The 12,264-nt window shown below is 39.1% G+C and overlaps 1 protein-coding gene across 2 annotated transcripts in view; it reads left to right on the plus strand.

Annotated features, from left to right (window-relative positions):
* The window catches only part of MYO1E (myosin IE), a 274,229-nt gene that overhangs the window by 177,117 nt on the left and 84,848 nt on the right, over positions 1-12,264 (plus strand). For both annotated transcript variants that reach the window (XM_073586955.1, XM_073586956.1), the window contains 5 exons: positions 156-236; positions 317-403; positions 1,038-1,124; positions 2,792-2,959; positions 6,190-6,275. In XM_073586955.1, the coding sequence (XP_073443056.1) occupies positions 156-236; positions 317-403; positions 1,038-1,124; positions 2,792-2,959; positions 6,190-6,275 (509 nt within the window). The remainder of the gene's footprint in view (positions 1-155; positions 237-316; positions 404-1,037; positions 1,125-2,791; positions 2,960-6,189; positions 6,276-12,264) is intronic.

Consider the following 12,264-nt stretch of genomic DNA (forward strand, 5'->3'; position numbering starts at 1 on the left):
CAAAAGTTAAAAGCATTGATATTCTATAGGGTTTTTGAATGTTCTCATAATTACACAGGCAAAATTGATGGTCTCTGACCTTTTGCTCAGTACCATATATGCCATTAGCCTACACACAGTAATTTACTGAAGAATATTTATTTTCTTTTTTTCAGTCCATTAATAAAGCTATGCAGAAGGATCATGAAGAATATAATATTGGTGTGCTTGATATTTATGGCTTTGAGATTTTCCAGGTAAGTTAAAGGACCGTGATTAAATTGGCATTTGTTTCTTCAATCTGTACATTATATAATCTGTATCTGTTTCTTTTCAGAAAAATGGATTTGAGCAGTTCTGCATCAATTTTGTTAATGAAAAGTTACAGCAAATATTTATTGAGCTGACTCTCAAAGCAGAACAGGTCAGTAAATGTCTGGTTATACTTACAATTCATATAGCTATGAGGATTAAGGGGGTATTCCCGTCTCCAAGATCCTATCCTAAAATGTAGTAGGTATAATGGCAAATACCTCCAATAAGAAATGTAGTATTCTTCCAATTCGCTATGTCACTTAGCTCATATGCAGGGTATTACAGTAGCTTAGATATCTATCATTATGACCACTAACTGTCACTGAGTGGTCGTAACCAGGATACCTATGCCTGCACATGGAGTAAGTGACATAGCGAATTGGAAGAACTATATATTACATTTCTTATTGGAGATATTTGCTATTATTTATGATTTATTATATCTTGGAGAGATGGGGAATACTTTAATGGCAACATCTTTAGGCTAAATTTTTTGCATCTGTTTGAATTTGATAATTTAAGAGTGTACTTTTTGGGGTCGGTGAAGAAAGCGGTGTTAGTTTAGCTCGAGTCCCAAAAGTATTACATAAACTTCTTATTGACTACGACATGCTTTAGGCACTCACAAGGTGAATATGAAGCACTATAATGTGAGTGGTCCTTTCCCTCACAATTGTGATCTTGCATGAATTTTAGCTTGCTATGATACCATTACTTATAGTTGCTTGTCGTTGGACTTACAGGAGGAATATGTTCAGGAAGGAATCCGCTGGACCCCTATAGAGTATTTTAACAATAAAATAGTGTGTGACCTCATTGAGAATAAAGTGGTAAGTGTAAGAATTTTTTTTTTTTTTTTTTTCTTGTCAACCCTGACATGAGTTTTATTTTATTAGGTTAATCTGGTCTTTATACAATTTGTATGGCAATGCTCATATATTGACAGTGGTGGTGTTGAGACCTCTCCAGCTGCAATAATGTGTAGATGCATGAAAGCAAAATGTGAGATGATCACTTTTTTTTCCCCAAGCAAAATTCAAGTAAAGGAATGTGGCCTCTGTATCCAATAATCAACTTGCTTTATTATGGAATCACAAAGACAGAAACCGCAGCAAGCTGATCCTTATTGGATGCAGAAGCCACATTATTTAACTCCAATTCTTATATTGGACTGGTGCTAGTCTCCAATGTGTGTTACTCATCTAAAAATACATTTGCTTTTTAACTCTAACATTAACACCTCTAAAAAGTAATACAAATTTCATATGCCAATAAGTTTCTCTTTAAAGGGGGGAAGCCTCTGTACTCTTTAGTAAGACCTACAATTTTCTTCCCTAAATTTCAGCAAAGAGTATTATACATAGCTTTGAAATTTATGGCCTAATTAGTGCCATCCCATACATTGCTGAGTATCGGTCACTTTACCTGACTAGTGTAAGGCAGTATCCACATTGACATAAGAAATTACAGCTGGAGGTATCAATGGGTCAATGTTTGGTTGGTGTAAGCAGGAAATGTGGAACAGAATTACCTTGGACACATCGGCGTTTGAGGCTTCTTTCCGATCTCATGTCTTGAATCCAGCCAAAAATACTGGACAAAATAGCAGAACATGCTGTGTTGCGTCATTTAGTGACATTCTGTTCGAGTCAGTGGGTTCTTTCTGGCACTGTTCATCAAAAGACTGATGTGAGTCTTTTTGGACGTTATATGACCACTCTTGTGTAATAGACTTTATTATGTACCAAGTTCCAATTTGTAATACATGTAAAAATGGAATTTTGTATAGATATAGTAGTAATTCTATCCTTATTGAATACTTATTACGTGCTAAGATGTTTTATCTTTAAAGGGAGAGGGCAGACACATGGATGCTTACTTACACATTGGTGATCATTGCAGATAAATGCAGGAATAGATCTGTCTCAGAACGTTTTTCTTAGCACCGCGTTTTGGGCTGGATCTATGTCTGTTGGGTACCATTAGTGTCCATCTGGTACTTCTTAATTTGTGGTGTTCTGCTCCATCATAGGAACAGAAAAACAAAAATTGCAGAATGCAGATGTGAAGAAAGCCTTACTTCAGTGTCTTTAATTGTATGACAGATAAAAATGTCAATAGTCCAAACATTGTGTCACGGTACGGGTGTGACTTCTGCATTTTTTTCCTCATGCATTTTGAATGTCTGCTTAAATACAATGAGAGTTCATAACTAAAGGAGTACAGGTTCTGCTTCTTGTAAATAGTTTTCAAAAGCCCATTCACACGTACTGTACTTTGTTACGGATTCTAATCAGATATTCCATGTCTACACATGGCCCAATTATGTGAGTGTAATGATCAGGTCTCTATATAGGATGCTGCTGAATATGTATAACAGGATATCTTCCAGCCTGTTCCAGTCCCGACTTTTGGGTCACTAATGCATCTTGTGCTCCACATAAGAATGGTGACTTTTCCTAATGTGTTTACTGTATGTGCTTGTTGGCTTCTTCAGAATCCACCAGGTGTGATGAGTATATTGGATGATGTATGTGCCACCATGCACGCCGTGGGAGAAGGGGCAGACCAGACTCTCTTACAGAAGCTCCAGATGGCGGTGGGGACTCATGAACATTTTAACAGCTGGAATCAGGGTTTTATTATTCATCACTATGCTGGAAAGGTAGGTTGGCAAAGGCAAAAGTCGCTTATCAGGTTGGCATAACAAGGTGACTGTAATACATGAGAAATTTCAGGAATGTGGCGACTTATTAGCAGCAATGTGATTTCCCGTGGAGCATCAGTAGTATTGAGAGACAAGTTACACTGGTAATCCCAGATGTTCTGTGGAAAAGCTGGTTTGGTAAACCTGAAGTGTCATGCATAGTATAAGGCTCAACATGTAAGGTAGAACTTTGATATCTATAATGGACATCTTGCACTTTCCTTCTTCAAGGAATGCTGAAGATCTGGTTCTGTGCTTATTCCCCAGACTTCTGGCCAGGTACCCGGAATCTCCATGCAAGCACCACTTTGTGGGGTTTGTGTCAACATGACTCCAATACAGTTGGTTTCTGTGGTAGAGCAGGGAGTTCTAGGCTGCCAGACCCACCATTCTCAGCCCTGTAGACTGCAGGCTACAAGACTTCAGCTTCCCAGCGCTGGTGGTGCAATGTTATTCACTGCAATATGCTGCCTGTGCCAGTCCGATCTGTGTGCAGGGATGAAGGCGCAGTCAGTTGTTCGTATTAGCTGCGTATAATTGTTTCCCTTTTTTTTTTTTTTTTTTTTTTTGTGATGGGTGCCACAATATTGACATTACTTTTTGGAAATTATTTCTAATGGGTCTACTTTTGGTGGCATTTGTTTTAAGGGCTCACTTGGGGGGCATTCTCGTCGGGGGGAGCAATACTTGCCTTGCCCCTTGCGCTGTCAGCCCATGCTATGCCATTGATGACACTCCATTAGAATAGAGCAGTGCCAATACACAGGTGAGTTTCAGAAACATTAGTTAGTTATTGCTATTCATGAGGGCATTGTCTTTAATCCATGCCTGATGGCCAAGTCTCTTCGTGATAGTCTAGGAATTGGGATTGAACCACACATAGGGCTGTAATCTCCTTCTAAAGAGCTGCAATATTACCTATTGCGCCTGTTGAAATCTTTAAACAGCTGCTATAAGAACATGATACAGTGGTCATTAAGGTGTTAATGGTCAATGAATTGTCAATGGACCTTTTTGAAGTCTCCATAAATTGATGGGTTTCAGCCCTTGCCTTAGACTAGGAGGTGTCAGGGGAAAGGCATACAAATCCTTTTCTGTGTATATAGTATATGTTGCTACTATACTGTGTAGCAAGGCCGTCGGCAGTACAATAAAGCCTTCATTAATTCCCTGTCCGCAGCTGACCCTATCACAGTTTACACAGCAAAGCCCACAAGAGAGACATCGAAAATGTCATAAATAACAATCGGTAGGCCCTCATGCTGACACTGTGAAAATGGAAATATTCAACATTTTTAATATTCTGGTTACATAACGGAAAGAAAAGATATGTTCGGCCTTATTTAGATATAGCGTTACTTAGGTGTATTTCATTTCCCTGCCTATGTATATATGACCGTGTATTACAGCTTGTGTTTCCCCATGAAACTAGATGGACAAGTGACTTATCATAAAGCTAATTCTGTTGAACACAAATTAATTTAATCCAGAATGAATCTGTGTAAAGTCGTCTGTGTAGGTCAGATATTCCGCAAAGTCTTCATTCCGTGCTCCTGATGCCAGACTTTTCAGAGGGGTCTGATGTTTGTGTACTACTCCCTGTGTGTGTGTGCATTTTGTTTAATTGCCTAAGAATGTGCTGACAGACGCTCACACTTCGCTCGGCCCGCGCCTTTTTATAATCGTGTTGTGGTTAACACAGTAAAAACTGGAAAGCAGATTTAGTTTTATCTGCAGCAAGGACTTGGGTGGAAATAAGAAGTATCAAAGCGATCGGTAAATGGAATTAGAGCCGGAACAGAAATACAACACTAGGATATTGTGTGAACATTCACAAGTGGCCGAGGAACACGCGTGGAAGTGGATTTGCCTGGCATATACTTGATGTGATACTGAAATATCTGATAGCCATGCATAAAACTACATCTCACAAGCCGAGAAATTGTTCAGCTAATTTCATAAAACCTTATCAAAAATCGCGTCTGATTTTCATTTGTATACCGTTCATTTTAATATATCAACCGTTAAAGGGGTTATTTGAGACTTGAAGATGGGAATACCTTTTTAAGATCCTATCCCAATATGTAGTAAGTGTGATAATATTAGCAAAGACCTCCAATTAGAAATGTAGTACAGTTTTTCTGATTCACTGTGTCTTTCGTCATGTGCAGGCATTGCAGGACCTTAGGTATCCAAGGTTGCGACCACTAGCAGCCAGTTAACTATCACTATATCAGTAGCCATAGCCATGGATACCTAAGGTCCTGCAATGCCTGCGCATGATGAAAGACACAGTGAATCAGAAAAACTGTACTACATTTCTAATTGGAGGTCTTTGCTAATATTATTAACCTACATTGGGATAGGATCTTAGAGATGGGAATATCTTTTTAAACTTTTTTTTTTTTTTTTTTTTTTTTTTTTTTTTATGAGAAGGTAGATGCCAACTACCTTCCTGCTCTGCCCTGTTACAATCTCTCCTGGCTCAGAGCAATCGTGGACCGCTCCTGGTGGTGATTCTTTTACTTCCTTTGTCACGTTGACAGAGCAGTTCCTTCTTCTGCACTCTGTCCTGCTGACGTGGTGTCACTGCCGACGTCATGTTGACTGACAGCCGACTCCCTGCCACATTATATCCAAAGGTTGTCAATGTGAGGTCACTTTTATGGACAGCACGTCGATTGAAAATATGGCTGTGTGGTTGCAGTCTTTAGAGGGGTTGGTTCCTGAGACCTCAGGGTACGTGGATGTCTACTGTGCATGACGAGTTGTAAAATTGTTGTATGGACTGAAAGCTACTGCAGTGACAAACTAGCACATTTCCTTATATTGTCATACTGCATGACCTCTGCCATTTTTGTCACCCCAGTATTGGCTTCTACATTATTTTGGGGAGTAAAGTGATTGTCCATCATACAATGTTAGGAAACCAGTGAAGGTTCCTTGTTTACTGCTCTTCCTGCATAACAATAGTGTCTTACTCCTGTTTTCCACCTGCATCCTCTTGTGCCGTACGGAATCGGGAGCAATGAACCATAATTGGTAATAAACTGTAGGCAATTTGAAAAATAAAATGGGTTGTGATATTAACTCTTTCCTCAATAGTCTCAAACGCGTACTATGATTTAGAATGTCAGAAAAAGCAGCTGGGTAAAGTATTGGGTCCCTCACGTCTCTATATTTTTCAGGTGTCTTATGACATGGATGGATTCTGTGAGCGGAATCGGGACGTGCTATTTACTGACCTCATTGAGCTAATGCAGAGCAGCCAGTTGTAAGTATTCAGATCTCCCCCCTAACATAGCCCCCATATTTTGTCATCAAATTCGTGTCCCATTCATCACTTGTAGATTCTTCTGACTATCCTGAGAGCTTTTCATTATAGTGAGGGGCATGAGAAAATGGAGTGTTTTTAAATTGGGATTTTATATTAAATGTATTAAAAAAAAAAAGTTTTATTTTCATAGCTCCATCTCTATTAATGAAATAGAAAAACTTCTACTCTTCACACTGGGGTCAGTAATGTAAGACTTGCCTCCATATGGACATTAGTGGCACTAAATGGAGTCAGACCCAATCCTTCTTTTTTTTTTTTTTTTTTTCTTCTATAGAAGCCTTCTGGGTTTCTAATATGAACATGAGCCTATCAAGGAAAATGCCATTATGAGGGTCGAGGTGAGCTGTGACAATCGCCAATTGTGGATGATTGATCCCGTATTATCTGCTCTATGTAGAGGTTACCGGTCATTGTAATCTTGTCTGTGATGATGAGATTGTTTAAGTCTTCTGTACAGAACCAGTGAGTCTCTAGTATAAAACTTAGAGGCTGGCATGAACATTGCAAGACTTTCTTTTTAAATGTACATTGTGTTATGGAAAATTTGTAAAAGAAATTTAACATTTTAAAAAATATATATTTACCTGAATCAATGGGAAACTTCCTGTTGACATGTTCCCTTTAATAATAATTGTAGGCTAGCTGTTCAGGGGAGTTCTATAAACAATTTGTTGCATATCTTGGCTTTGCTCCATATTCCCTTTAATTGCTACAATAAATCACAGCAAATGTTAGACTGATATTATATAGTTAAAAGTAGAATCCTATCAACTCCTGTAATATAATGTTATGGCTCACAGGTTTCATGCTTTCACTGTTTTTGTTTTTTTGTTTTGTTTTTTTTTTCTTGGGCACTACTTTATATGACCTCTGGTGACCTTCGTAGCGGTGGGAAATGCTGCTCTTCGCCTCTTAAAATGCCTCTTGTCAACTGCTGACCGTGGCATTTAAGAGATCAGCGATGAAGCCTGGATGTTCTTCTGATTGCTTCTACTATATAGCTATCAAAGGTTCAAGGCCCCGAATTAACAAAGTAGAAGGTTAAAAAAAAAAAAAAAAAAAAAAAAATATTCAAATCGCTCCCCTCTTTCAACAGTTGACAATAAAGAAATGTAAAAATACATACACGTTTGGTATCAACAAGTGCATAAGTCTAATCAAGCTAAATTAGACAACTAACCCAATCTGAAAAACTGTAAAGGGAAAAGCAGGTTTTTGTTTGCTGCAACACAACAAAAAATGCAGTAAGAAGCATTCAAAGCATTGTGTGTGTGTATATACCCCAAAAAAACATCGGCAAAAAACAAGCCCTCATACAGCTCCATCAAACAAAAATTGAAAAATGTTGCTGTTTAGGCAAATGGCAACTCAAGCTAATTTTTTTTTTTTCTTTACGAATTTCTGATTTGTTTTCACCACTGTAAATAATTGTAGAAAAAATGCACATTTTGTAATTGTACAGACCTGGGCAATTGCATTTCCAGGTATTATTTTTTTTTTTATTTTTTTTTTTTATGTACTCTGTAGAATCAACTCCTGAGAAACAAAACCCTAAAAACGATTGTGGAATAGTGTGGTTTTTTTTTTTTTCCCCCCCCCCCCCCCCCCACAATTTCACTTGACATGGAAATTTTTCCCAATTTTTCCCATTTTCCAGTAAACCTTCTAAATCTACTTTGTTACTCAAAAGAACACTTACAAAGCCATATGATTGCAGTGTTTTGTTTTTTTTTTGTAGTGAGAAAATATAGGCTATGGCACTTGCAAGAAGGGGAAAATAAAAGTGCAAAAAATGACAAATTGTTCTATCCTTTAAAGTATTACCATGTCGAATATCCTATCCCATTATGTAGAAGGTGTAATATTTGCAAATACCTTCAATTTGAAATGTATAGTTTTTCTGATTCGCTGTGTCTTTCCTCATGTGCAGGTATTGCAGGACCTTACAACCACTTATATAGTGAGTTTCTCGTTGGGAGTGGTCGTAACCATGGATACCGAAAGTCCTGCAATACCTGCACATGAGGAAAGACATAGCGAATACTATACTATATGTTTAATTGGAGGTGTTTGCTAATCTTACACCTACATATTGGGATAGGATCTTGGACATGGGAATACCCATTTTAAAGAAGTTGTCCACTACTTGAACAACTCTCATGCCCCATGCTAGGTCGTGATTAAAATAAAAAATCTTATACACTCCTCCCGTGCCGGTTGTGTTCCCTTGGTGTCGATACTCTTGTGCGTTTTTATGACATATGAGCCTGGTGCCCAATCAGCGCTGGCATCACTGTTACCTTCTTCTGTCGAATTGAACATTAAGTCTGAGATCAGCCCCACCCCGGACTTCATGTTCAATTCGTGTGAAGGCGGGAACAGTGACCCCAGCGCTGATTGGGCGCCGCGGTCACATGTCACAACAACCGCACGAGAGACCCGGGACCATTAGTCGGCACGGGAGAGGAGTATAGGATTTTATTTTATTGGAGCCAAACATTTAGATCAAGAAAGGGTTGTCCTAGTAGTGGACAATCCCTTTTAAGGGTTAAAGCACCATCTTAATCCTTACTGAAACACCTTAACGTTTTCTTGCAAAACCTACTATTCATCATACCTTTTGACTATCCTTTTTTTTTTTTTAATTTGTACCAAAGAAGTCTTGCTGTTCACCAAGTGAGTTGTTGACATTTAGGCTTCCATTGCACGACCGGTTCTTTCCTTCTGGATTGTACATAAAACCACAATCAAGAGAAAAATAGAAATTGTGGTCGACAAATAGTCTGAGAGGTTATTTTCCCAACAAAGTCTTAAAAAAAAAAAAAAAGACTGCATGTTTTGACAAAGGAGTGCCAGAAATGAAAGGAATACTCGGTAAAAGCTGTACAGGACCTCAGATTCTCCCACAAGCTAATCTTTGATGACAGTGCCCAGCTGTTATTTATGTCTGTGTGCAGATGAAATTTGCCATGGTTCGGCCTTCCTGACGGTTCAGTCAGCCGGTGGACAGCGCCAAGAAAATGTATTTGTTCGTGAAATATCTGACTGGCTCCAATGCTGTCTTACATATTTATTGCAAATATCCTGCTAATAATATCTGGAATCACTTTGTCAGTGCTCTGCTAGTACAGCATTCAGTCGTGTGTTTCTGAGGACAGGATTTCGGATATTTTGCATAGTTATGTGGTCATCTCCCACCTCCCATCTGACATTCTTGAACCTCTCTCCAATTCAACCGATACTTTTCTGCCCAGTTATTCCCCCCTCTACCCTTGTTTGACATCTGATATTTGCAGCACATGCTTGATCAATGGAGTGTGCATGTGTATGGGGTTTGGAAGGAATGGCATGATCAGCAGACCGTTATTGAAGGGTACAGTGGTACCTTTTACACTTTATGAATGCTAATTAAAGAGTAAACGTTTACTGATAGATATATATATACAGTGTGTATGTATGTGTGTGTGTATGTATGTGTGTGTGTGTGTATATATATATATATATATATATATATATATATATATGTGTGTATAAATACTGTGTGTGTATATATATATATATATATATATATATATATATATATATATATATATATATATATATATATATATATATATATTATAATATATAATTTATTAATTACAAGTTGATTAGTGGGGGATCTGTGTTGTGAGAACCTACCGCCCCCTTCATCCCTCGATTTGCTCAAACGCCCCTGCAAGTGTACAGCTCTGGAAATTGAAGAGCACACATAGAGCAGGCACAGATGCAGTAGAATATGTGTGTGCACACCGCTCGGGGCATTTTTTGATCTTTTTTGATTGATCACAATCTGTGTGGCTCTCGCTACCAAGACTTCCACCAGTGAATTTGCAATTAAAGAGGTCGTCTGGTCTAAAACTACAAGTCTGCAGTCACTCTGTGACTGAAGACTTATGAATCCTCACATAGGATGCTCTGAGGATTCTCTGGCACCCGGAATATCGGTCATGTGACTGCAAGTATGTGATATGCATACCATACTCCGACTAGATGGGTGTGGCATCGCTTAATGCAAGTGTGTGAAGCGAGGCCAGAAACGGTCTACTTAGGATGTAGCCAGGAGTATGCATATCATGTACCTGCAGTCACGTGACCGCTTTTCCTATCTTTTTCCCTGAGGGAGCCACAATTGTGGCGATACGTGTGGGAACCTATCCCACACCATCTTTCTCCCTACTGCCAGGGCCCTGGCTCAGACTTTAGGATCCACACTCACTCTGGTGTGTGATCATACTTCAGCCCAGGGATGGGTTTGTTATCTTCGCTAAAATTGTGTGCTACTAGTTTCTCTTAAGGTACTGTCACACTTAGCGATGTACCAGCGATCCCGACCAGCGATATGACGCGGTCAGGATCGCTGGTACATCGCTAAGTGGTCGCTAGTGAGCTGCCACATAGGCAGATCTCACTAGCGACATCGCTGGGGACGGGGATCGCTACTTACCTGTCACACCAGGCGATCCTGCGTCCTCCCGCCCGGCTCCACGCGTCGCTCGTCCTCACAGCAGGAAGCGCCACAGGAAGCTGACGACGAGAAACAGTCCTGAACGTTCTCGCGCGATCAGCGATAAGCAGCGGGGGAGCCGGTCGCTGGTAAGTATCAGACACAGAGATATCGCTAGCAATATCGCTATAACGTCACTAGTTATAGCGATATTGCTAGCGATATCTCTTAGTGTGACAGGCCCTTTAGGCTATGTTGAGGGACCTGTATTTAACAGGCTCATTACTTTCTTCTCGCGTGCTTTTTTGTTTCTCTGGGCCCATATGGTACTATCGTTATGCACTTCATAGCCATTTAAGGTTTTTTTTTGTCCTCTTCTATAAAATCTGTGCGCTATTGGTATTTTTACCTTTTGCCATTGCTGAGACCTGCATTCAACAGGTTAAATTACTCTTCTCATACGCTTTTTTTTTTTTTCTGTGGAGTCTGGGCCCACATGGTATTTCTCATATGCACTTTATAGCCACTGAAGTATTATCTGATGCTGATATGTATTATATTTATGATGTGCAATACCTTTGACAGTGGCTTTATGTACTTATCACACCTACTAATCTCCCAAAGAACCAGATAAGTCATTGCTTCTATAATAAGGCATGACTCATTGTAAGTCCTATTTGTATTTTAAATGTTTTTAATATGCTGTGCTTTTTTTGCTTTTTGTAATATTGTCTAATAGTGTCATTATTCTTTATATATACAATTGAGGTGCTCCTTTATATATGGGCATGATCTTTTTTTCTTGCTCTTCTGTGGCCGCCTGTCCCGACGCAGACACCAGAGATCCTTCACATTTTGCAGTGTGCACATTTTGAGGAATTGCAAGTCTGCAGTCATAGTGACTCCAGACTTACAGTTTCAGACCTGACAACCCTTTTTAATTGCAAAACAACAAGTTGGACATATAGAATGAACATATACAAACAACCAAGAAAAAGGAGCCATAGAATCCCAAATAAAATGTATCAAAATATTTGCTGAAAATTTTTCTGTAATATATTAATAAATCAGATGAAAGACCCTAGACAGTGAATAGTTCATAAACATATGTAAAGCGGACAGTCTCAAAAGACAAATTAAATGGAGTGGGAGAGCCAAAAGTAGCAGCAGCAAGTCGTATAAAGTGCCAGTGCAAATATGCAGCAATAACTCCCACCTATAGATAACCGTACCGAACCATATACCACAATTGTATACCAAAAGAGACAAGGAATATATAGCACTCACCAGAGTAATAAGGTATGTATTACTTTAAAAGAGCACAAAGATACGCGCGTTGGGGCTGGGAGCGCTTGGCCTCTGGATAGGAAGGGTAAAAACTAGATGTAGTTTTTTTGACTTGCGTTTTTTGCTCCCCTAAGTGGTACACACCCCATTACT

The sequence above is a fragment of the Dendrobates tinctorius genome, unplaced genomic scaffold (assembly GCF_039654945.1).
Source record: "Dendrobates tinctorius isolate UK_male_01 unplaced genomic scaffold, ASM3965494v1 ptg000097l, whole genome shotgun sequence".
Taxonomy (NCBI): domain Eukaryota; kingdom Metazoa; phylum Chordata; class Amphibia; order Anura; family Dendrobatidae; genus Dendrobates; species Dendrobates tinctorius.